Source organism: Fistularia commersonii, chromosome 20, assembly GCF_037954325.1.
Source record: "Fistularia commersonii isolate RoL2024-O1a breed Wild chromosome 20, RoL_Fcom_v1.0, whole genome shotgun sequence".
Classification (NCBI taxonomy): domain Eukaryota; kingdom Metazoa; phylum Chordata; class Actinopteri; order Syngnathiformes; family Fistulariidae; genus Fistularia; species Fistularia commersonii.
In genome coordinates, this window is record NC_141303.1 from 15,168,306 (window position 1) to 15,194,439 (window position 26,134).

Consider the following 26,134-nt stretch of genomic DNA (forward strand, 5'->3'; position numbering starts at 1 on the left):
CATGGAACACGTCTAAAGCTACATGAAAATTATTTGGATTAAAAAAACGGAAGGAATGACTTGAATGACATGAATGAGATCAATGATTGACGATTAGAACATCGCAACCTTTGATTTTTTTTCCTTTTAACTTCCTTAATGAAAGGGTAATAAGCTGATGTTGCTCAGTAACATGGCTGGCGGCGCCATCATGGATGTCAGCGGGAATTAAACTCATGGTGTTGTTTTCCCTTTGTAAATACCTGAGCTCAACACATAAACACACACACACACACACACACACACACACACAAAGTTTGCAAAGCCTTTTTAAAAACACATCAGAAAGCGCGGTGCTCCTCGGATGGCGTTGCCATGGGGACCGGAGGGGAGCAACGAGGGTGAGCGACGCCTGCCCGTCAACCTCCACCCTGACGTCACAGCTCTGAGGAGGCTTTCAGCAATGAAGATGAAGCTTCGTGGCCTCCAGCTCTCTTTGAGGTGTGAATGAGAGTGTGAATCCTGCTCTCGTCCAATCACAGCTGGAATTTTGCTCAAGCTCTGCCCCCCTGACCCTGACTGGAGGATAAGCGTTGTTGATAATGAATGAATAAATGGATAAATGACATTCCCAGACAGCTGGTCAAACTTCAGCGAGACATCACGACCCAAAGTCCTCTGGCCAGAAAGTTAGCAGTTCTATTCCCGCCTCCTCCATGTCTGCATGCCAAAGTGTCCTTGGGCAGTGAAGGACCCTCAGCCTCCTCTGGCCTCAAGTCTTCAGCAAGAACCTGCTGCCGCTCTGAGGCAGATCAGATTTTCATGCCTGTTTTTCCGTCAGCGGCGTCCTTGGCGGCCTGCTGTCTGGGGGAAGGAGGAGAATTGATTTGATGGCACGGAAGAGTAGGAGAACCGCGGGGATTAGATACTTCCATGGGAGAAATGCTGTTTCACGCAGGGGGAGGAGAAAGCTTCAAATTCCATCCGTCTTCTCCACGACGGGGCCTCGGGGGCAGCAGCTGGAGAGCCAGGCTTCCATCTCCCCGGCCAACTGGTCCTGCTTCTGGTGGGACGTGCCAGGAACATCTCACCGGGGAGGCGTCCAGGAGGCTCCCTGACCAGATGGAGATGATGCCGCTCCACACTCTATCTCAGAGAGCTCAGACATCAGAAGGAAACTCGTTTTGGCCTCCTGAATCTATCAATCCATCCGACCCAGAGAGAGGGAGCCCTCCACTTTCTTTAACTGAGGACTCTGAGGTGCTGGTTCTTCATCTCAGGCCTGACGCCGCCCAAGTGAGGGTTTGAGGTCCTACTCAGAAAAAGAACCAATTGAGAACCTGCAAACACAATGACCGGCAGGGAGACGGACCGCTTTTCCATTGAGCTTTGGACCAGATTCTGCTCAGAACCTTCACCGAAGGCAGTCTAAGGCAGTAATCATTATCTAGAAATTACTAAAAATATGTCATAGAGTCTTCCTGTATCACCGCCAGAAGATTCATCCAACATGGCTGCTTGTTATGTCCGGGAATTTTCGGATTAAATGTTACAACACCGGAATTATCATCTCGTGACGCCTCACAAGATGATAAGCTTCATGTGCTTGAAAAGGGCTTATAAAGAGTGTTATCTTGTAATTACACTGTAACAAGGCAGTAATAACATGCTTATTAACTGCAATCACCAATATTGACATTCATTTGTACAAAAAAAAAAAAAAGCAAAATGTTTACTTCTATATCACTGGTAAGCTTATTTGCTTAAGTAATGTTCTAAATTGATTATGTATTAAGTTATTAATGCTATCTAAGGTGTAAAAAAATTATTGTTGAAAATGTTTTAAATAAAAAGGCGATATTTTTCCTCGTCCTCTCAGCTCCTCCACCCAGAGGCTTTTTAATTAACTTATAATGAATAATAATAACCGTCTCCTCCGTACCACATTAAAGTCCAGGTTCTTCTCCACCCATTCTGTGGCTGCGTCGAAGTCTTCATACATCTCCATGATGTAGAGCGTGTCCAGGGCGTCCACGATGGTTGCGCCTTTTATACTCCCTGCGACACACACACACACACACACACACACACACACACACACACAGTCAAAGGTGATGGACACACACCTTCATCTCATTTCAAAAAGTGTGTGAGGACATGATGGACATCGTTACCACGGATACTGCAGTACTCAAGTATTTTCCAGGATACACCACCGTGTACCCCTCAGCTTGATTCACCCACAGCAGCTATGCTAGCGTCCGGCCATGTTAGCGGCTGCTCAAGAATGGCCATGTTTGAAAATTGGCGATTGTTTGGAAATTGAATATCTAATTCAATATCTAATATCTAATAAGCTCCACTGAACGCCACAGGAGGTCTTTCCTACCTGAGGCTATCAGACTTTTTAATTCCTCTTCCCTCAGCCGCAGGGAATCTTCAATCTTTGTAGTTACTGCTAACAGTTAAGACGATTCATATTTCATTATATTTCTTATTCTTCCTCCTTTCTACTATCATCTATTACTGTTATGTTTTTTACTTGAAACTCTGGCACAACAATTTCCTTCGGGATTAATAAAGTTGTTCTCATCTCATCTCATCTCATCTCATCTAATTCTCTCTCACACACACACACACACACACACACACACAGACACACAGACACACACACACCCACACACACACACACACGGTCAAAGGTGATGGACACACCGTCGTCTCATTTCAAAAAGTGTGTGAGGACATGATAGAAATACCATGGATACTGCAGTACTCAGGTATTTTCCAGGATATATCACAGTGGACGTCCATCACACACTCGTGTGTGTGTGTGTGTGTGTGTGTGTGTGTGTTTGTGTGTGTGTTAGTGTGTGTGTGCATGTGTGATACGCCCCTTGGTTTGGTTCACCCATAGCAGCTCTGCTAGCGTCCATGTTAGCTGCGGCTACAGAGTGGTCATGTTTGAAAATTAGGGAGAGGGTTTGGAAATTGAATATCTAACTCAAACAGACACACAGAGGAACATCATCTCCATCTCCCCATTGTGAAAGAGAAACATGTCCAAGACGTTCCACCAACACCATCACATCTTCTACACCTCCTCCCTCCATCCTTCCCTAACTCCGTCCCTCCCTTCCTTCCTTCCCTCCATCCTCGCTCACTTCATCCCAGTGGTGGGGGAGAGGGGAGAGGGTCTGAAGAAGAAGTTGATGGATGAATGTTAAAGAAAAGCAGACGCGGCTCCATCCATCAAATACGTGGGAACAGGAAGTAATTTTTACCTTGTGCACCACCACTAAACTACCTCTGTGCGTAGTGGTAATTAGTGTGTGTGTGTGTGTGTGTGTGTGTGTGTGTGTGTGTTTGTGTGTGAGCCTGATTGGACAGGACACATACAAATATACTTACACCGAAGAAGCTAGGAATCAATGGACGTGAGCTCAGTGAGTTCAGCTGAGAATCAGACGTTCATTCATTTATTAATTGTCCCACTGCTGCCAGAGCCTATCCCTGCTGTGATTGGACGAGAGGCGGGTTCACCCTGGACCAATCACAGGGTCTCATATAGAGACATGCAACCATTCACCCTTTCATCCACACATCATCTGCAGACATAAGCCGTTCACTTGTTCATTCACTTGGCAATCCAGGGTCCCCAATGAACCTCCTGCATGTGAACCCCACACAGACATGGGGAAAACATTGAAGCTCCTGGGACCTCCTCGTTCCGAGGGGGAGGAGCCAACCACTGATGAACACTGAACTTCCCCGCGGCCGTTCAGAAGAAAAGCTCCTGATGGGAGAGTCTCCGCCATCGCTGATCAGCTGGACCACCGAGAACCTCCAGGCATGAGGAACATTCGCTCCCTCCTCTGAGGGAGTGGAGCTCAGTGGTGTGGTAGGGAGTCATCTCAGGTCAGAGCCGCTTCCCTACTGTCCTGTTAACTCACAGCTGACAGGTCTAAAGTACAGCTTTCCCCAGTATGTGTGTGTGTTTTAGTGTGTGTGTGTGTTTGTATGTAAGAAGTGAAAGTAGTCCATCACGCTGACAACAATCCTTGAGTGCAACCAAACAATGTGCAGAACTTTCTGAAAAAGAATTTCAGCAGTGGACCCAAACATCTGCGGGTCCATGTGGGACACAGGAGAAGACCGAGCTGATCTGGTAAAGGAAGAGAGGAAGATCTAGAACTCCAGCTAGAACCTTTTCAGGAGCAAGTTCCATTTCTTGGTGAATTGGGACAGCAGAGGAACCAGACACCCTGGACCTCAGCTCCTAGAACCATCTTAGCCCCTACTCTGAGGCAGGGTCCTCTTTCAATTCCATAGGAGCTCAGAGGTGCTTGGTGGAGCTCATAACCCATGGTCACTACCACATACCTCTTGTGGACCATGGGGAACCATTTAAAAACCTATTGTGGTCACTTGTACGATGTTCTCGTGGGACAAAATGGACAGAAGCAGCGGAAAAAGGAGTGACAAAGAGGTCCAAGCTCCTCTGGCCTGCTATACCTCAGAGGGGTTTCCAGGGCTTGCAAGAGGAACATCTACATTTTGGGCCAGAAAAAGGGCAAAGCTCGCAACAGCTAATGGGGTTCTTCAGCACAAGGAGAAGACAAAAGCATTCCAACCATCTGAGAGTCCATGGTTATTATTCCATGAACTCGGTGGCAGCTTCCACCTCCATGGTATCCACATCAACTTCCTCTTCTTCATAGCTTGTTTTTGGTGTGGAGCTGAAGGTGCACGTCACACCCATCCCTACTATGGCCCTTGTGGGAATGCACATCTGGAAGGTTCTCCTGGGGGAAGCTTGGTCCTGGAACTACACTGGAGCTGGACATTTCTTAGAAGTTCTCTGCAGCTCATGCTGACCTTCTCACCAGTGCAGATTTCTAGTCTAAAATACCAACGTCAACAAGCAGAGAAGACATCTGGACCTTCTTGTGTGAAGAGGGGTTGAAGGAAACATGCAAAGACCCCTGGATATTCTTTTTGGCCATTTTGATGCTGTTCACCTTGGCAATCTTCTCCTATCCCTTCTTCCGGACCCTCTTCCTTTTAGCTCCTGCTCGTTTTCTCGAGAAGCTAAAATCAAAAAGGGGACTTCCGGGGGCTCGGAGGGTTTTTCAAATTTATTATAATAAATGCGACATAAAGATTTATGGCGGTGGAACTTCCTGGAATGGAATCCTTTCCAGATCCTTCTCAGATCCGTCTGGAGGGGACTCGTGAAGACTCCAGCTAGAAGACAATGGACAAGATGGAGACCAGGGTGGAGGACGATTTGGAGGAGGAAAGCGCAGGACGGGCCTCTCGTCACGCTGCCTTCAGGTGCTGCTCTCCAGGTTTGCAGCAGGTGGAGAGGAGGGAGAAGAGCTAAGGTGAGGGCGGACACCCCTGGAGGGAGGCCGGGTGAATGAGATCATGAGTGTGAACACAAAGGGTGACACACAAACACACCTAGCTGATGAAATTCAATCTGCCCCACCACCATCACAATACTGTCCGCCCTGCAACTCCAGGTCATGTGAAATGGAGATTGTCTCCTCCCTGAAAGAGCTTCCCCAGTTCCAGGAGGTCATCCTGAAACACAAAGCGCTACTGAGACAGCTTCACATTACACCTTGACGGTAACCATCATCAGAGGACCTTGAAAAGATTTGGAAAAGGCTCATGGAAAAGCATCATATCGCACCTGCTCATGTCTAAAGACTAGTTTTTAGTCTATTTAATCCGAATTAGAACTTTATCGATCCCCCAGGGGTAAATTGCTTTTTGTTGAAAGCTGCTCCTGCTACCCTGCTATACTCAAGTGGGGAAGAATCAAGATAGACAAAGTATGTAAAAATATAAAAATATATGTAACGTATATACATGTGTATTTACAAGTAAATTACACCGCAGTTGTCAACGTTGTAACATGAGATATTTAAACAGAAATATTTTTTCAACTTTTAATTAAATACATTCCAGTAACATCCAAAAATATGTACTGGGAATGCTTTTTTTTCCCAAACAGTGCCTGTAAAATGGCTGATGGAAAAGATATATAATAAATAAGTCAAGGAAAAGTCCATCCATCCATCCATCCATCCATTTTCTTTCCCCGCTTTGTCCTACCCCAGCTAATCAGTATCTTAGTCTTCCTCCTGCGTCCTAAAACCATTAAAGTCGTCTTCTTCGCTGTTGGAATTGAATAGCCTCAAAATAATGTTTTGGCAGTGTGAAGCTTGTTGGCCCCCCCAAAAATTAGATGCATTGTTGTTTAAGCCACAGTTTTCAAAGCCTGTGAAAAAAGTAGCGGTTTATAATCCGGAAATTACAGTCGCAATTTCTCCACCCACACCATGTTTTCCCGGCAGCTCAGGCCTCATACGTGATAGCTCAAAGCAGAGTTCACATTATGCTGATGAGGTTGTAATGTGTGTTTGACTGAATTTGACTTCTTCCTCTTTTTCTTGTCCGCATGGTTCGATAACTTAAAAACATCATACATATTCAAGCACATACGGATCCCCATGTTTACTGCCAATACTTTAGACCTGACAAATCCTCCTAATAAGACAAAACTAGATCTCATCTTTCAAGTATTCTGTCACAACAGGCAGCTAGACAACAGGCCAGGGACCGTCTTTCTCTGCCTCTATCGGCGGAGATAAATGAACATCAGCTCCTCGCACTAAGTCAGCAGCTCTGTCCCCCCCAGAAACAGTGTCTGTGGCGTGAAAAGGACTGACAGCAGTCAGAGTCGTCCTTGATATTCAAATAAAGCTTCTTACTCCACTTTGTCATGAAAAATGCAGCCCGTTCTGCCAAAATCCCCAACTCTTGTCCACGGCTCGCCACCCTTCTCGGCTTTCCAGCATTCCGTGGAACAGGCAGACTCCAGGTTTAAGCCTTAATTCTCAGCATTTGATCCCCGTCTGGATAACCCTGCGCCCCCAATTGTGCCATCTGATCCCGCTTAGCTCCGAACACCGCTCCGACGCCGAGTCCTGGCTGGAGCTGCTTGAGAGGTCATAGGAAGGAGGTGAGTGAAAAAAGTGATTGCTAAGCCTTTGTCTAATCGTGTTATTGTAGGCAGAAAGCATGAGTGTGCACTAACGTGCTTGCGCACCACACACACGCGCACACACACACACACACGCTCACACACACACACACACACTTGGAATGCTTGAAATGTGTTAACCCCTTGACTTTTACGGGAGAATATTCAAGCATCAACAGTTTTTGTCAAGGTTACACTGAAAGGTACAGCCGGGTGTTTGACAGGAAGGGCCGATGTGGTGGGGAGCTGTGACGAACAACCGGTCAAGCAGTGGTGGGCGGGGGAGGGGGTGGGTTATGCCAAACAGACCTCCAACCTTCACAAGATCATCAGAAACTCTGCAAAATGAGCTTTGCGGACCAGAGGCATTGGCAGGGGGTTGGTCACGATGCTCTGAATGTGCCGGGAGATGGAGATTGTGGGACGGCAAAACCAGCTGTGATTCAGAAAACAGGCCGAGGATACCGAGTTACAAGTGTTGGGAATGTTCATGTTTTTCCTGCAGAGCCTGGCAGGGGAAGCTGCGTATGTTCATCCTGAGCCACGTCCTCAGGAGGATCAGAAGGCGTTGTGAGCATCGGATTGGACATGAATCCAGGTTTTAAATGCTGCATGAAGTCAAGCCTGTTCTGTCGCAGAAGGATTGCCGGAGGATCACCTGCAAACTGTTAGTGTTGTGTGTTTAGCCCTGCCAATGATGGCCAAAAGCATACTGAGCCGTCTGTCTCTGAGGACCCGGCCATCTCCCATTGTGAGCAATGTGTACTCACAAAAACATTTTTCAACAGAAAAATAAATCAAACCCAACCCGGGTCAGGTTAGCACGAGCGTCTGGCACCGTTCCCGGAGATCCGAGCCGCAGCGGGGAGCCTTTTTAACCTTCCTTCAGAGACGGCTACATCTCCGGGCGTCTGCTTTCCAGACCGGTGGTGTTGCTGGCGCCCTTGTCGTGTTTGGTTTGAATGAAGAGGCATCGGGAATTTAACCTCACAAGAAAAACATGGGTCTGGGAGGGCGGAGGGTTCCAGGAGTCCTTTCATTGCTCTAAACAGCTGCTGAAGAACAGCAAAGGTAGACAGACAAGGACAGACAACGCAGATTCGACACCTCATCGCGCCCGTTTGAAATGTTAATAATTCCTTTGTCTTTGTAGTTGTGCGACAGTGAGAATAAAAGATCAAAAACGCAAACGGGAAGGTGAGTCTGGTTGAACACTTGACGTGTCTTGTCCAAGGAGCTTTGAGTGGTTGGACAGGGAAAGACAGGTTTTCAGCTTTTTAATCATATCTTCAGAGATAAACTCCAAGAGGTGTTGTTACACATGTTCAGAGACAGCGGTGTCCAAGGCCGAGGAGGAGTTGACCTAGACTCCGCACTGCGAAGACAAATACGTTTTGTTCACAGCAGCAGGTCTGGCCCGAATGACATGTTCAGAGCACCTTCATACAAATGCTCCTGAGGTTCTACCAGGAGCAGGCTGGTGGGCAGGAGGACTACATGGAGCACCATTGCTGCTGATCCAAAACCTCTTGAGACGTCCTCCCGACTTGTGGATGAAGAGCTCAGAAAAGCTTGGTTTCTCTGGTCCACAAATCGCTGGACAAACAAGACACAGTAATGATTTCTCCAATGAGGCAGCACCAAAATACCCCTCTCATCCACAAATGTTCCTGCTGAAAACCTGTAGGTCATGTGAGTGTCCAAACCCACAAACTGGACTCGAGCTCTCTTGAAACCTCTTCACGCCTGCCTCCTGTCCTTTCTGGTCCTTCCAAGATGGTGGTCAGCAGGTATCCCTTTCCAGGAGGATCCTGGCCACCTCCGCCCATCCTTGTCAGACTAGCTGCGCCACGTCTTGGTCCCTGACCTTTTCCAGACTCCCTGTGCTTCATGGCCGACGTCTTTCCGGTTCCTGGCCTCCCAGTGGCACTCCCATCTCCATGGAAGCCTCCAGGTAAGCTTTGATTGACCAGACAATCCAAATCCACTGACCAACCACTTGACAAGTCCACCAACTAACATCATGTGAAGGAAAATACCTTCAACGGGTTGCCTCCCTCCGTTTCCGACATCATATGTCTTCAGGACCACCGGCAATGGACCAATCACATTTTGAAGGTCGAAAATGAAAATTAAACCTTTCACGGCTGCCGTTTTCAGATTCTTACTGTCCTGGAACCTGACTGTGGCATCCGCAAACCTTCAGCTTCCATTTAGCCATTTTTTTAATTTTATTTCCGAAACGCAAACAGTCATAAAGTGCTTGTGAAAACTGCAAGCTTGTTGAGATGCGGCGGAAAACCGCATGAATCGTTAAACTAATTGGAAACAAATGGGTGGATCAAGAGCCTGCGAGAGGCAGAGTGGAGGGAACACCAGGGTTTGTAGGTCTGTGTTATGAAGTGTGTGTGTAGGTTTGTGTGTGTGTTTTTATTTGTGTGGAGGTGACGATCAGCAGTTCTGGTTCAGGAGCGTCCCGGGTCCTGACACTTTGGAGCCCTCGGTGAAGGGTTGTCTGTCTCGCGGGTAAATTCGCCCGCCGAGGATGCATGCTCATCATTTCCCAGCAAAAAAAAAGGTTCAGGACTATGTGTATGTGTGTGTGTGTGTGTGTGTGTGTGTGTGTGTGTGTGTGTGTGTGTGTGTGTGCGCGCATGCATATGTAGTTATACTGCCTTTGCTCTGCCGCTGCAGCGCTCCCTCATCCCACCCACCTCTGTGCAGAGTGCAATTTACAACATCAACACAAAACAATCTCTTTCTCACACACACACACGCACGCACGCACACATGCACGCATTCAGCCAAGGAGTATGAAAACCTGAGGGAGGGCCATGGCAGAATTACTCTATCCATTTCAATTACCGAGATCGAATATCTGATTCAGAGAGCCTGCTGTGTGCGTGCACGAACACGACCGTGCACAATGCTGTGTGGTAGCGGCCGCGGCGGCCAAGAACCCAATGTCAAATTATAGAACCGAGCAAATGACTTGTCTGAAAATAAATTAAAAGAAGACTGCTAAAGCAACGCGGCCTCTGCACCCAGCAAGCAGCGGAGCCGTACTTCCCAGTGGGGGAGTGGGCTTCCATCGGCGTGATGATTGGGGTCGCGACCGCAAAGACGCATCCAACGTCGATCAGAAACTGGCTGCCGCATGCGGCCAGATCTTTTCTGACCAGTACCACCGCTGAACTTTTGCCCGCTCATCCCGCTGCCAGCGGGCTCACCAGACAAAACCCATCACACACCCGGTCCTGTGGCAAGGCTTGGACAGTCAGCATGGCCGAAGCATTTAGCCTCAGAACCTATCTCATATTCCGCGCTCAGGGTTGTAACTTGGAGTCGGCAATTACAGCTGGACTTTTGAAAAAGAAGCCTTCACAAGAGGACCTACTCTTCTCCTCCGTGGTGATCAAAAACCTGGCGGTTTGGAGTTCTGCTTATCAACACGGAGAACTTCCTGAAATATTAAAGAACAGGAAGAGGTAGAAGGAGAGTGGGGCTCTCTTTTCAGTCGCTTTCACTTCAACATACGTCACAGCGTCATCGGCCAAACAAGATCTCTGTGCTGAACCATCACCGGTGAACTGTCTTCTTCTGGCTCAATGCCTTGCTCAAGAGCACTCAGTCAGGCTTGGGGGACACGGGACTGGATCCCTGAAGGGTTGCGATTCAGAGATGTAGCACATGAAGGGTGTCGCCAATTTTTTTCCCAGATTTCAAGGAGGAAGGAAACTGAGGATTCCCCTCATGAACTCTAGGTGAAATCATCTTGTCGTGGCAACCAACTGGACTTCACTTGAAGATGGTCCCACCCTCATCCCAGAGGCTCCTTCACTTCTGACTTGAAGAAAGTCCAATTCAAGTCTTGAAGAAATTCAACAAGAATTCACCATGACCTGGATGACCAAGAACCTCCATGGACATCTCACGGACTCATTCCCTCTTATGGTTTGAAGACCACTCGCCACCTTCACTCCTCTGGAGTGTACCACGGAGCCCCAACTCAGAGCCGGCTAATGACAATCACAAATAACATCACAAAAAGGAAGGCGGAAAAAAGGGATAATTAGTTATTACAACATTTGAGATTGTGCCCTGATGGCGTCTGAAAAAAGTTATGTATCAGGAAAATAAAAAATTCAAAAGCTTACTAAAAAAAAAAAGAGAATCCATTCTTGATCAATGCCAATCAAACAGGTGGAAGAAGAACTCCTTGACCACCTGGAGAGGTGGTCCAGCTACTTCGGGGCGGAGGGCTGTAGAGGAAGTAAGTCAGGCCAGTTGAAAAACCGGTGAAAGAGCCGGCGGGGACACACACACACACACACACACACACACACACACACACACACACACACACACACACACACACACACACACACACACACACACACACACACACACACACACACACACACACACACTCTCCTGGCAGGGTCAGAGGCAGAGCTCCCCTGATCATCCAGTGGCCATTTCAAGTGGTGCAGGCTGGAGACGGACGATAACCTCTGCTGTAAAAGCAAAGCCGGGGTCTCTGGAGACCCCCTGACCCCTGAGCCACGAGGACCTTCAACCATCCAAGAAAGACCTCTGTCTTTAAAAGCAGCAGGCACTTCATTAATGAACACAATTATTTATATATATATATATATATAAATAATTGTGCTGACTGACCATGACTGCTATCGGAGCAGCTGTTAGCACTCTGCTGCTAATCTTAGCGTGAGAAGCAGCTGCGGCGAGCGTGATCCCGCCTCACCAGCCTGCCAAATTCCAGACGCCAAACATAATTGGAGACCCCGCAGCAACGGAAGCTCCGACTGGAGGGACGGGAATCACATCAACATCACGAGGCAGAAGAGTGTGTGTGTATGTGTTCGCATCAGCACCTCCACCAGAACATCTCCTCTGGATGAAAGGATTGATGGACAATGAATCCCAGAGGGATATTACAGTGTCACAGCAGCAGGTATGAGATTATAGATGATGAGAGACAGGATCAAAGTAAACAGAGTGAATTCAGCATGCGGGTATAGATACACATATGGACAAACACACACACACACACACACACATATATATATAGATAAGGGTCAGATGTATAGAAATATGTTATATAAGAAAGAAGCTCAGGCTGGATATCATATTTATGTAATGAATGCGTAAGTTCATTAGGAGATGGCTTGGTTAAGTCATTATGAGTTGATTTAAGTCACTAACAAGATGGTGAGTTACTAATGAGATATTAAGTTAGTGGTGAGATGGATAGGTTAATACTGAGATGGTTAAGTTACTAATGAGATGGTAAATTCAATAGTGAGATGGCCAGGTTACTAATGAGATGGCTGATCTCATTCTTGATTTAAGTTAATAATGAGATGGTTAAGTTAATATGATGACAAGGTTACTAATGAGATGGTTAGGTTAATAACAAGATGTTACGCCACTAATGGGATGGTTAGTTTATCGGATGGTTGGTGTATCAGAGGAACAGCACATGTTAGATGTTTTGGAGAGACGGTCAGAGAAGCCAGACTAAGATGGTTCGGACATGTACAGAGGAAGGATATTGAATATATTGGTAGACGGATGCTGGAATTGGAGCTGCCAGGCAAGATGTCTCGAGGAAAACCAAAGAGAAGATTTATGGACATAGTGAGAGAGGATATGAAGGTAGTTGGTGGGAGAGAGGAGGATACAGAGAATAGGGTTAGATGGAGAAAGTTGATTTGCTGTGGCGACCCCTGAAGGGAAAAGCCAAAAGAAGAAGGAAGTAATGGGATGGTTAGGTTACTAATGGGATGGTTAGACTACTGAGTTGGTTAGGTTACTAATGAGATGTTAAGTTACAAATGGGATGTTGAGTTACAAATGAGATGTTAAGTAGCTCATGAGATATTAAGTTACCAGTGAGATGTTAAGTTACCATTGAGATGGTTCGTTCACTTTGAGTTAATCGAGAGGTATTGTTACTTGGAAAAGGCTGAGTTATGATGAGGTGGTTAAGTTCTGGAGATGGTTAGGAGACCATGAGATGGTTGAGTTAATGAGATACTAAGTTACTCAGCGACCGATCAGTAAAATCTTTGCAGTATATGTTAAAACATGACAAGTTACATCAGACGTCCTCAACAGTGATGTCACAATCAAAGGTCGGAGCATCCCGATCTGATCGGAGCCCGGGAAGTATTGATCGGTGAACAGCCCCCCTCCTCGTACTGATATTGATCAATGACAACCCAAACAAAAGAGTTAGCGGTGGCTCCAGAGGCTGTGCCTTGAGCCGATGCTAACCGGGTTCCACATTCTGTACTTTCATTTACCCCCGAGATTAGATTACACCAGATTAGATTGGATTAGGAAAACAACACTCTGAAGATGCAGGCCTTCAAGTGGGATCCTCAGCTCCATCAGAAGGACTTGATTTTGCTTGATATCCCCCGGCTATCTTCGGAGAGCTTCCATCCAACCACCTGAAAACACACATTGTTTTCTCACAGACGCACTTCGGGTCAAATTGGGCGAAACAGCAAATGGTCCAGAAAAACAAAGTCTTGTCTTTTTCTTTCCCGGTGTTTTCTCACAGAAGGAGACCTCAGTGGCGACCTCCAAAGTGCCGTGACCTGCTGCGCTGTTTATTTTGGACTGAGCCACTGCAAACGTGTCGGGTTTTTTTTTACTTGGAAGCACAGGAGAAGCAGCTTCCCGCTCGGACAGAGAGCAAGATGAAGCCCCATCGTCCAGCAGCGACAAAAGTGTCAATTAAAGAGACAAAAATTTAAACCTTTTCATCCAGGACACCAGACACTCTTTCTTTCTGGAGGAGGTTTCTGCAGTTCACTGGAGGCACCAGGGACAGTGGACCTCAGCTCCTACTCTGGGGCAGCGTCTTTTTACGCTTCAACAGGAACTCATAGGTGATTGGTGGAGCTCATAAGCCACGCCTACGCACTGCTCTGCGCCAATTTTAAGAATGATGTTTTCTTGAGCCCAAGTGGACAGAGGCAATGTGAAATGGAGTGATGAAGAGGTCCATATCTTCTGGTTTGCTACGCCTCAGAAGAACATCAACATTTTGGACCAGGATTAGTAAGATTAGCTAACAGTTAATGTTGTTCTTCACAGTGCAGGGAGAAGATAAAAACACTCCAATCATCTGATAGTCCATGGTTATTATTCCATGAACGCTGTGGCCTCCTTAGGGTCAACGTCGTCTTTCTCTTCTTCTTCTTCTTCTTCTATGGTTTGTTTTTGGGCGTGGAGACGAAGGTGCACGTCACATTGGCCTCAACCACGGTCGCTTGCTGCCTGTGTGAATGCACAACTAAAAGGTTCCCCCGAGGGAGGCTACTTCCTGGGACACCATCGAAGGTGGACAACTGTGAGAAGTGTGGTGAAGATCTACTGAAGGCCGCCTGTGTGCAACCACCAGGCTCAGTGACTCCAACACTCACCAGTCAGGTAAAATGTCAGACAAGAACAAGCTCTAATGTACTGCGAAGAGCGGCGCTCGCTGGGAAAGCACCGCGTGTTTATCTAACAGACACCGAGGTCCGGCCAGAGTCCATGTGGATCCAGACACACAACAGGGCGAGCTCTGCAAACAAACAGCCATATCCGTACACGGACACCAAACACAAAAAAACAAAACAAAACACACACTTCAGTGGTTACACAAGATTGGTTTAGGAACCTCAGGATTACGTAGCCGGAAGGTTGCAGGGTTGGTGGAAGGTGGAACAACACACACTTCCTCCAAGGAGCTTCGCTCAAATGGGGCTTGGTTGTGTGCAGGTTGCAGTGTATAGTGTGTGTAGTGTGTGTGTGTGTGAAAGTGAGTAAGTGAGAGAGTAGTTAAAAGTGCAGTGTGTAGTGCGTGTACTGTGTGTGTGTGTGCATGCAGGGTTAAAGGTGTAGTGTGTGTGTGTGTGTGTGTGTGTGTTTCAAAATGCAGTGTGAAGTGTTTGCTGTGTGTGTGTGTGTGTGTGTGTGTTTGTGTAGAGTTGCGTGCGTGTAGTTAAAGGTACAGTGTGTAGTGTGTTTAGGTGCAATATGTGTACTATGTATAGTGTGTGTACTTGCAGCGTGTTTTTTGTGTAGTGTGTGTGGGTGCAGTGTGTGTATTGCGTTAAGTGCAGTGTGTGAATTATGCGCAGTGTGTGTGTGTGGGTGCAGGATGTGTATTATCTGTATTGTGTGTAGGGACTGTGTATTTTGTGTTTAGGTGCAGTGTGTTGTGTGTGTAGTGTGTCAGGTACAGTGTGTAGTTTGTGTAGGTGCAGTATGTGCATTACGTGTACTTGCAGTGTGTTTTGTGTGTAGTGTGTGTAGATGCAGTGTGTGTATTGCGTTAGGTGCAGTGTGTACCAAACACCTCAAACATCACGGTGTGAAAAGTCAGCATGACGTTGTCAAAGATGTTCATGGTGTGTGAGGAGCACGGACCTCATGGGGCTGTCCCTCCACCCGGGGGCGGAGCCATCCATGATTGACAGGAGCCGTGACCATCTGAGTAAACATCTGTGGCAGGCCAATGTACAACCTGATCCTGTCGGAGCCTCCATTAGCAGCCATTAGCGGCGGGCGCTACTCCCACAACACTCTCTGAGCTGCGTTCCACTCCTCTATCGTCCAGAAAGGTGGGTGAATGGATGGATGGATGGATGGATGGATGGATGGATGGATGGATGGATGGATGGAGTGCAGATGGGGGGAGGACGCTCTCCATATTGAGGGCCAACTCCCCTTACCCTCGCTGGAGGAGACGGACAGCTATGGCTTGGTTTTTTTTTTTTTTCTTAATTTCCTCTGAAAATATTTTTATTTTCATCCCAAACAACCAGCAAACCCTTACAGAGGAAATTAATATCATGGATCCCTCAAATTATTCAAGGTGTAAATTTATCAGATGGAAAATAGGTTGAATACTTTTTTTACTCATTATTTGCCAATTTAGTTGTGCTCAGAGTAAGGAATTGTTAGAAAGATGAAAAATTACTTAAAATGTAAGCGTAGACGTGCCGCAAATGGATTCATTAATTCATCATCTATGCCGCAGATCCTACACTCAGGGTTCCAGGGGGCGGAGCCTATCCCAACTGTCACTGTACAAGAGGCGGGGTCACTCTGGACCAATCACAGGTCTACATATCGAAACATGCAACCATTCACCCACTCATCCACATGTAAAATAGAACAATAATGGACTCTGTCATTCAGTCATCAGACATTCAACCATTCACTCACTCATTCACAGGTCAGAGACATTCACCCTGTCATACAACCATTCACAAGTCAGAAACACAGTCATCCACTCATTCATGGATCGGTGTGGGACTGGTCATCTCCCTCCATGGATGGACCCTGAAGACCAGGTTTGCCCCCTCCACCCTGACAGGAGGGCTCCAGGAGTTAATCTGGTGTCACATGTTCAGGTCCCTGATGGGTTCTCCAGTTCCTCTGACCAAAACCATGCAGGAACTTCAGCGGAGATGGTCCTGACATGTGAATGAGAGAGTGAATGCAAATGCGGTCCAGGGCGAACCCCACCTCTTGTCCAATCACAGGTGGAATACCCATCACCAAGGATGATGACTATTTTCCCGTTTCATTTTCTGGGTTAATTTGTATTTTTATCTTCTGAAATAACTTCCTGAGGATTCTTCAGTGACTTCCTGCAGGCTTTGTACACACGTTCTTCAGCCTCTTCATGGATTTTATTTTATTTCTATTTATTTGTTGGTTTATATATTTATTTCCACATTTTAACGTCGCCATCTACAAGGTTTTTCCTCGTTGTTTTAAAGGCGCTGTCACTTCTGTCACAGCCAAGGTTCAGAGGAACGTTCAAAGGGGCCAAATCTTCATCTCATCTCTCAAACGGGGGGCCGGGGGGGGATAAATAAAAACATCTCCTCTTGATCTCCTCTTGTCAAGAGAGCAACCGCGACTGACACAAACACACACACAGATAAATAAATATTCCCAGTGAGAATTCAGGTCACAGCAAAGAGGGAAACCAGCTGTGGGACCTCTGGGTCCAGGTCTCCGCGGGGGTTTGGGACCATGACCCCGTTCCCCCCAAAAAACATTTAAACAGGAAGTGAACACTCGACATCTTGGCCGTTTCTCTTCAGGAAGTACACAAGGCTGAAAAGTCAAGATCTTGGCTTCATCTGCCTCATGAAATTCAGCTTCTGGTTGCCATAGTTACCAAACAGTCACTGAACAGGGTTCCTCACAGTGCTCTGTGCCATTTCTAAGAACCATCCTCATCACTGGCCAGATGTTTTCCTGGGACCAAGAGGACTGAAGCAGCGACAAATTGAGTGACAAAGAGGTCCAAGATCTTCTGGCCAGCATTGTCTCAGAGGAACGTCAACATTTTGGACCAGATAAAATACGATTAGCTAACGGCTCACTGGCTCACAGTGCACGGAGAAGAGAGAACACTTCAACCTAATAGACCATGTTTATTATTCCACCTCCTTCTTCTTTGTCTTCTTCTGTGGTTCGTATTGAAGTGTGGAGCTGAAGGTGCCTGTCAACCCCTGGTCCCTAACGTGCTCCCTGGCTGTGGGAACGCACATCTAAAAGGTTCCCCCAGAGGAGGCTACTTCCTGGAACTAAACTGGAGGTGGACACTTCTTGGAAGCCTACGCCAACTTGAGAAGCAGGTGTGCTATCAAGCTGCGTTTCGCTAAAATCCCCCAAAACCTCAACACACACACACACACACACGCATGCACGCACACGTACACGCACATGTACACACACACGCACACAAACAAACAAACAAACATACAGTTGTGTTGCAGGATCTGTCTGAGTTCATGGAAGCAGCAGCGTTTGCTTCGCATCACGGCACAGCGGCGAGTGAAACCAACACGATGCAGAGTCCCAGCTCCTTCCACAGGTCTATCTGCTCGGAGATCAGATGGTGCTCCTCGTTCTTCACAAATGGAAAAAACAAAACCCTCACACTCCATACAAATCAGTGGGACAGCGCCGGGAAAAACCTCCTCGAGTGACTGTCAATCACACGAAGGAACCCCACGCTTCATCACGCAGATAATATCCTGCCAGGAGCTGCAGCGTGTGTGTGTTTAGAAGCTAGTTAATCACTCTGCTGTAACGAACAAGCAAGCCCGTCCATGCCGGCTATTTTGAAGTCTGATCAGATCGTCAAAAGAGATGGACGAACATTCTGGACCACCCAGGACCCCAACCCCACCTGAGAGGTGTGTGTGTGTGTGTTCTCACCGAACAGATTGCTGGAGTGGCCCTGCTTGGAGATCGGCTTGAGTTCATTGGAGCCCCAGGCGTAGCGTCGGTAGCTCTCCCAGGCGTGCTTCATCATCTGCCGGGGAGGAAGAGTAGGGACAGAGTGAGGAATGATGTGCTCAGAAAATGCTGGATGCAACTGAGAACTTCGATAGAAATTCAGTGTTCATCTGAGGGTTTCTCTGCAGCCCTCTCATGATGTCTGGTCTTTCGGACCAAAGTTCTCCCTGTGAATCTACAGGCCTGTCCTCCGATCCAGGACCTCTCACCAACAGGAACATCACTCATCTCCTTCCCCATCAGGGGGGAGGGGCAGCACTCTCACACACAGCTTCTTCCCATGGTAGGTCATCACACTGATGAACACATGAATCCCCACAACATCTCACACTCCGTGTCACATGGCGGTACCTGACTGCCACAGTCATTCATTCATTCAATAGTTACACCTCGTTTCCTGCACTCGGAGCTGGGGCCAATCACAGCCGTCATTGGCCAAGGGCGGGATTCACCCTGGACCAATCACATGGAGATATGAAACCATTCATTCTCTCATTCACATGTTATACAGAGAAACAGCCAGTCACACATCTGGACAATGCAGGGTCTCCAGTGAGCCTCCTGCATGTGTTAAGTCTGTTGGAGGAACCCGGAGAACCCCGAGGAACCCCATGCAGATACGGGGAGAACATGGGAATTGCACACAGGAAGACCTCGGTTGGGAATCCAACCAGGGACCTTCTGACTGTGAGGAGGAGGCGCTAACCCCCACCCGATCATCACTTTACATATGTCATTTTTATATATATTTATATATAAGTTTTTTCTCTGCTGTTTATATTGTTGTTTATATATCTTTAATTTTAGATTTTATATATACCAAATGAGTATATATCTTATATTTTATTTCTTTTTCTTAGTTATTTTATTACTCACACACCCTTTAATACTTCCTTAGGTCTATCTGATCTGCTATAAGTGGAGAACGAATGGGCTCCTCTCCTAAGAATGATATTGTGCTTGTCGATGACCTTTCACCTTACGCCCCTGAAACCCCAGGCAGATTAACCACCGACAGATAAAGACATGCACGCACGCACGCACGCACGCACGCACGCACGCACGCACGCACGCACGCACGCACGCACGCACGCACGCACCCCCCGCTGCCACCTCGCTATTCTCCACGAAAAAGGACAAATGTTCTCTCCCCGAGTCACATTATGTGCTGCCTGGGAAACACACACGCACACACACAGCAGTAATAACTTTTTTTTCCTTTCCTAATCTGTCTGCAGGCTCAGCGCAGGCGTGAATTCCCGTCTCCATCTCGGGTTCGCTGCCACTAATCCAGGTTACGACGCCCCCCCATCCTGGATTAGACACCCTAAATCCCTGTACCCCCCACCCACCCCCTCAACACTGGACAGGGGAAGCCACTTGTACACACACACACACAGTTCGCGGTACAAAATGGGCAAAAATTGCAGATGATAAAAATTCAGAAAAAAAATAATAAAAATGATCTAAATAAAAGAAATCAAAAACAAAATGTAATTTTTAAAACTGAAATAATTTCAGAGGAAGAACATCCGAAGCCGCCATTGCATAATGCACATTATATAATTATTTACAGGACATACTAGTGAAGCGCCTTGACAGGACACACACAGAGGATCTTATCTAAGGGTCCACATTGCCACATGAAACCTCATCTCAGTGCCTAGACACGCACAGTGTGTATCAGAGAGCAAGATAAAATGTGTGTGTGTTTACAGCACTCTGACTGCTGACTCCCCCCCAGGGCAGTGAGGACAATGACCCAAACCCTGTTGTGTCTAGTCAACCAGCGGAGCTACGACTCTCCCCGGAATCGAGACCTGTTGACCTGTCGGAGGAGGGTGGATCCGGCCCAGCGACTGGTCAGTTGCCCTTCCAACACGCCCGGGCCGCCGCACCTGGGATGACAAATCTTTATGTGACAACGCTGCCTTGAAATGTAACATGACAGTGACAAGATGATTTCGGCGGTGCAGAGGTTAGCGCCTCTTAGCAAGAAGATCTCTGGTTGAAGTCCCACAGGAGGGCTTCCTGTGTGAAGACTCGTCTCTTCACATTGGGTTCTTCTGGGTTCTCTGGGTTCCTCCCACAGTCCAAAAACACGCAGGAGGTTCAATGGAGAGGGTCAATACTTGTATGCCCACTTGTGAGATGTGAATGACAGGGTGAATAGATGTTTGTGTCAATAGGACATATGAGTGAGTGAGTGAGTGAGTGAGTGAGTGAGTGAGTGAGTGAGTGAGTGAGTGAGTGAGTGGATGTGTGCCACTCTGTGACCCATGAATGATAGGATGAATGGCTGGACGTCCCTATGTGTGGCCCTGTGATTGGTCTAGGGTGAATCCCACATCTTGTCCAATGACAGCCGGGAAAGGCCCCAGCCTCCCGACCCTACACTGACTACAGGGTAAGCGCTTCAGATAACGAATGAGTGAATGACAGCAGCTGTCAGACATGCATCCTGTTTCCTCCCCTTCTCTGGTTCCTTTGATTCAAATACACCTGACGCTGGATCCACACTGAGATCATGGTTTTATAGTCGTTCATCATTTGGAGTCTGAGGCGGTTTTATTCCTGCAGATTCTGAAGTCTCTGCAAATGTGGCAAATCTTTAAACGCCATTTCTGGGTCCAGCATTCATGCTTTGCGGTAGCTGAAGAACCACTTCCTGCTGTAGTCAAAAACATCTGCAGGCTGTGGGCCAATAGGACATTTGCACGTTGTGCACGGACCTCAACCCTCAGAGCTTTCACAGCCGTTTCCTTCTGACATGAGACTCTCACTTCTGCTTTCACAAACATAATTTTCTCACACACACAAACGCAGCCACGCCCAAACATAACAAAAGGCGGCCATATGTTCCCTGTGCATCTCAAGGACGGGAGCCAGTAATCAAAGCCAGCAAAGCTGCTAATTATTCTCCTCTGGGCTTGTCGTCTTTTTCTTCTTCTTCTTCTTCACACGGCCTTTTCCAGGCTATTCCTCTCCCACCTGTTACACAACAGTGTCCATGCCAGCTCGTGTGACAGCTCCGCGACCGGCAGGAAAGAACCCGTCTTCAACAGAGGTGCCTGATCTGCATGACCTTCATCCAGGAAAGTGAGAAGTTTTGGTGCTTTTGCGCATAAAAAAAAAACAAAACAAAAAAAAACAAAAAAAAAAACATTGAACTTTAGCACAGACCCTTACTCAAAATCTAAAATCTGGGTTTGACACTTAAGCTGGACTGTTATTAAGGTAGACTAGTTTTAAGGTGGGCTGGTTTTAGGACGGACAGGTTTTAAGTTGGACAGGCATTAAGGCTGACCAGCCAGGCTATTTTTGAATGGTGTTTTCAAAGTCAAAAGACAAACTCAAAGTCAATTTTATTGCAAATACTCCCCCATGTTCACACATACAGATCATAGAGATAGCATTACTCTAAGACCCACGGTGAAAAGATACAAAAAATTATAAATAACTTGTCACAGAGAGCAATGCACAACAAGTTTGCTGAGGCAGATATTGTAGGGTGTGATTTTTTTAAAGTGACAGGAGTGCTAAGGTGCTAAGGCGTTTGATCCAAACGGTAAAAAGCTAACCACTTGATCGTCTTTTGTCTGAGTCGGCAGGCATTCCTGCCACTAGAGGAAAGAGTTGCAGTGGCGCCGTTGCTTTCTGACAAGTTTATAATCCTGCCTTGTTGCGTAACAATGGAGCGGTACGCACGGGTCACAACATGCTTGCTGACGTTTCTCCGATTGCTGTTGTGAGTATTCGAAGCCTTTCGAGGGGTGCAAGAGTAGGCTAGACTAACAGTAAAAACTGTCACCTTTTATGCTAAGCTAGCTGACAGAGCCTCTAGCTGGACCTGTGTTGACTCGAGGTTTCATAGGGTGCTAAATGAGAGTGAAGGCATGAACCTACAACATTCGAAGTCACACCGGAACACCTGAACGTGGAATCACTGGGATGGTATTTAGCAAAGAAGTTGTGGGCGCCCTCGATGATCAGGTGTGTGCGCTGGCGCCTGAACGCCTCTGGTGTGTTAACTCTAATTGGATTTAATGCTCAGGATCCCGATGTGTCGTGCCTAATTGGATTAACCGGCCCCGGGATTCAGGCTGACCGCCACGATGGCCCCGGCTATTTCCAGACGCACGATAGCTCAACGCTAATTGGCTCTTCTTGGGCATCAGCATGGTGGTGGCGACAACTGCAGGACGCTCTTTAAGCGCCTCGTCCTCCCTGGGTGCCCGGCAAGACAGCCTGTGAGGCGCACAAAGTGTTGACAATCGTCCTGAGTGGATGAAAACCCCCTCTTCGTTCTCACTTCCATTCACCTGGTAGCGTCGCCTCCTGCATCCTATTGATCTGTCTCGGCTGCTGATAACACACAAGCGTGCATGCTAACCGATGCACACACACACGCACACGCGCACACACATGCGCACACACACACACACACACACACACACACCTTTCAACAATGCTCTGCTTTCAGCTAGGTAAGCTAATGGAGGAGAAATTGTGTTATAACACAGCAATGTCGATGCGGATAAAAAAATAGGCAAACATGCTTGCCAGGCTTTCAGAGTCAATGAAGAGCTGTGAATCTGCACCCTTTGTTCAGCGCTGTCCTTTTTTATCGGATGGAAATATGACAATGTGACGCTCTCACCGACATGTGCACATGTTTTTTCAGGCAGTTTTCCTCGAAGCTAGTTCTTGTAAACAGTGTGAACAGCCCGATGAGAACAAATAACATACCAGTGTAAACCTGTCAATGGTGTGAAAGCTGTACGACAACACCAGACACGTCGATTGCAAAATAAACCCAAGCTACCTAGCTGTTAGCTTGTCATCCATCCCTACTGTGTTTTTTTGTGCTGGACTGAAACAAAACACAGCCAGTCAGAGATCTGGATCCAAAACACCGTTCCACCTTGCCTGGTGATTCTGTCATCAGCATAAGCCAACAGACAAAAATGGTGAGTTGTACTGTGCCAGACATGTTTATGCTGGTAAGCAAGGAAAACAACATATGCAGTCGAGCCTCAGCTCAAGTATCTAATTTGTTCTTTTAACTCGCGAACTGTATCAATTTTACCGCTGAAATCGATGTAAATCCGATGGATCTGTTCTCCAGCCCGGAATTAAAGATAACCTTAATTATCTCTGTGTTTCTGGTGTTCTTTCTCTTCTTGCCAGCACTTGTACTTGTTGTTTCCTTCACTAAATCAGCTCCCTCGCTAACGCTAATGCAATCTCCAGCACGCTGTCTTTCATTCATCCAGACAACTTTTCTACTTCTTCTAGGACTTGAGGCCTTCATTAACATAGTTGCCTCTTAGGCCACATCTGCCATCTTTAGCGTATTTTTGTTCCTCAGGATTATACAGAGGTTGACTTAGCTGCGTCCTCGTGCTTGGCGACATTTGTAACGCCAACCCCACTCTCAGCTTTAGCTATTATATCCTTCTTCAGAACTACTGGAATTCTTAACTTCTCCTTCACACCACAAGCACTCACACTTTTCTGAGAGCCATAATGAAGCGAACTTACTGAAAAAAGCGTTATCATGGTTGAACACAAGGAGTAGCATTCTAAGCTACAACGCTATGACACAGAAAGCACCGAAGCTTGTTTGCAGCTCCAGTCAAAATGTGATCTAAAAAAACAAACAAGTCTCTATATACGAATAGCAATATGTGAAGCAAATTCATTGTCTGTTCATCATTTTGACTTTTTGTCTAAAAAAAGGCATGTGCACTAACCCCCGACGTGCATGCTGTAAACATTTTATATCTGTAAACACTTAGAAAGGTGTGAACTGTGTAAATGGTGAGGACACTGCTTACTAGCTTGTTTTGCAGTTAGCTTCTTATCGTTTTGAGTTTGAACCAGTTCTTTTCTCTTGTACTCTTATAGGATTAATTAATTTGAGACTTTTTGGGTGATTTCCAACTTTTTTCAAAACCAAATCAAAGAAGAAAAAAAAAAGAGAAATTATGTGAAAATGAGCGTCTATTTGAAAAAAAAAATGGTTCATTCCATGAACACCAAAAATGTATTATATATATATATATATATATATATATATTATATGTAAATGTATTTATCAAGGAATTAATGGAACAGACCTAAGTCTCAATGAAATCTCGATTTAAAGTTCATGGAAAAAAACTGAGAAATTTCTAGAATGAATCTGGTGAAGAAGTAGCTGGAGATCCAGCAGGCAGAGTAGAACCTGCAGCGCCAGGACAGGAGATCCTCTGGCTTTGGCTCTCTATCTCTGCACTGATTGATAGTCAACACACACACAAACACACACACACAGGGTGTCTAAAGTACATTACAGAAGACCCTTGAACGTCAGGTGTTGTCCATGCCATGTTTTTCTGTCTACTTTGTTTGCTGTTTGTCTAATCCTTCCTCCCTTGCATATAGTCGATATTTTATATTTTATGCTGAAACCCTTTGTGCAACAATGTTTAGTCTCCATATTTGTACATATGGAGATAATGGAGATAATGTTAAAATGTAAATATGACATGACATATCTAACACGAGGCGCAAAAAAAGAGGGAATCAATCAGATGATCATTCCCTTAAAAATGGTTGTTAATACTGTACATATTTCTGGAGGGCATCTGAAAAGAGTCTATGCTTGCTACAAACATCATATGAGAGTAGGTTTTCTGTACTCTATGTAAAATAAACTTCCACGGAAACATAGAAGAACCATCCCTGTGGTTACATAACACTGGAGCACTGTTCCCTCTAAGCCGCGCGTTTGCGCAATCGCGCAATCGCGCACTGCTCCAGCGTTCCCTACGCACAACAAAGCTGAACAGTAAAAATAATTAAACACATTCATTTTATTTACAGTTCAGCTTGGATTTTATTTTGTGGATATATTCACTGTGCAGGGAGAACGCTGGAGCAAGAGCGCAATCGCGGTCTGCTCTCATGACCTTTATGCTCCTTGTCATGCCTCTTATTATGCCTCTTATGCTCCTTATCATAGGAGGCCCGGTTAGTTTTGACCTGCTGCTTGACAAAAGACAAGTGTTTGCTGAGCGATGAACCGAGAGGAGATTTGGTTTTAGCCACAAACACACACAGTGCTAAAGATTAATTAAGTTACAGAATTGCAGGACATTCACCCTTTAAACTTTGACCTGCATTTCATGATTGCCATTGTGTGTGTGTGTGTGTGTGTGTGTGTGTGTGTGTGTGTGTGTGTGTGTGTGTGTGTGTGTGTGTGTGTGTGTGAGCCAAAGAGGTGGCTTGTAGGCAGCTGACGGACACAGACAATATACCAAGGAAACAGGAAACCGTTTACAAACACACACACACGCAGTATTGCGCTTTGCTTCCATGTAGTCAGAGATGGTGTCGGTTTCATCGAAATCTGGCTCTGCGGTCGTGTTTTATGTAAGTAACCAGCAGTGACGTTTCGCCAAAATGGAAACCTAACCTTTCAGCGTGTAGAAACAGGTGGATTTACAACCACTCCACTCCAGACAGGAAGTAATGTTTGGTCTCAAAGAGGTAAATTAAGACGGAGATCGCTAACGGAAACGCTAACAGACACAACAAAAAATGCCAGCCCAGCAGGACCAATCCATTGCCGACAGGGAGAAGATGGAGAGTGGAGACTTCATTCCAGGAAATAGTCCCAGCCGCAGTTGGGAGAGGTATACCATCACCTGCTTTGAGGTGAATGGTTGGATGTCTCTAAATGTGGTCCAGTGATTGGTCCAG

The 26,134-nt window shown here is 46.5% G+C and overlaps 1 protein-coding gene across 1 annotated transcript in view; it reads right to left on the minus strand.

Moving 5' to 3' along the window:
- Positions 1 to 26,134, minus strand: part of man1a1 (mannosidase, alpha, class 1A, member 1) — a 91,771-nt gene that overhangs the window by 44,452 nt on the left and 21,185 nt on the right. The window contains exons 2-3 of the mRNA XM_086167376.1: positions 18,305 to 18,401; positions 1,922 to 2,037 (exon numbers count right to left, since the gene is read on the minus strand). Of these exons, the coding sequence (XP_086023502.1) occupies positions 1,922 to 2,037; positions 18,305 to 18,401 (213 nt within the window). The remainder of the gene's footprint in view (positions 1 to 1,921; positions 2,038 to 18,304; positions 18,402 to 26,134) is intronic.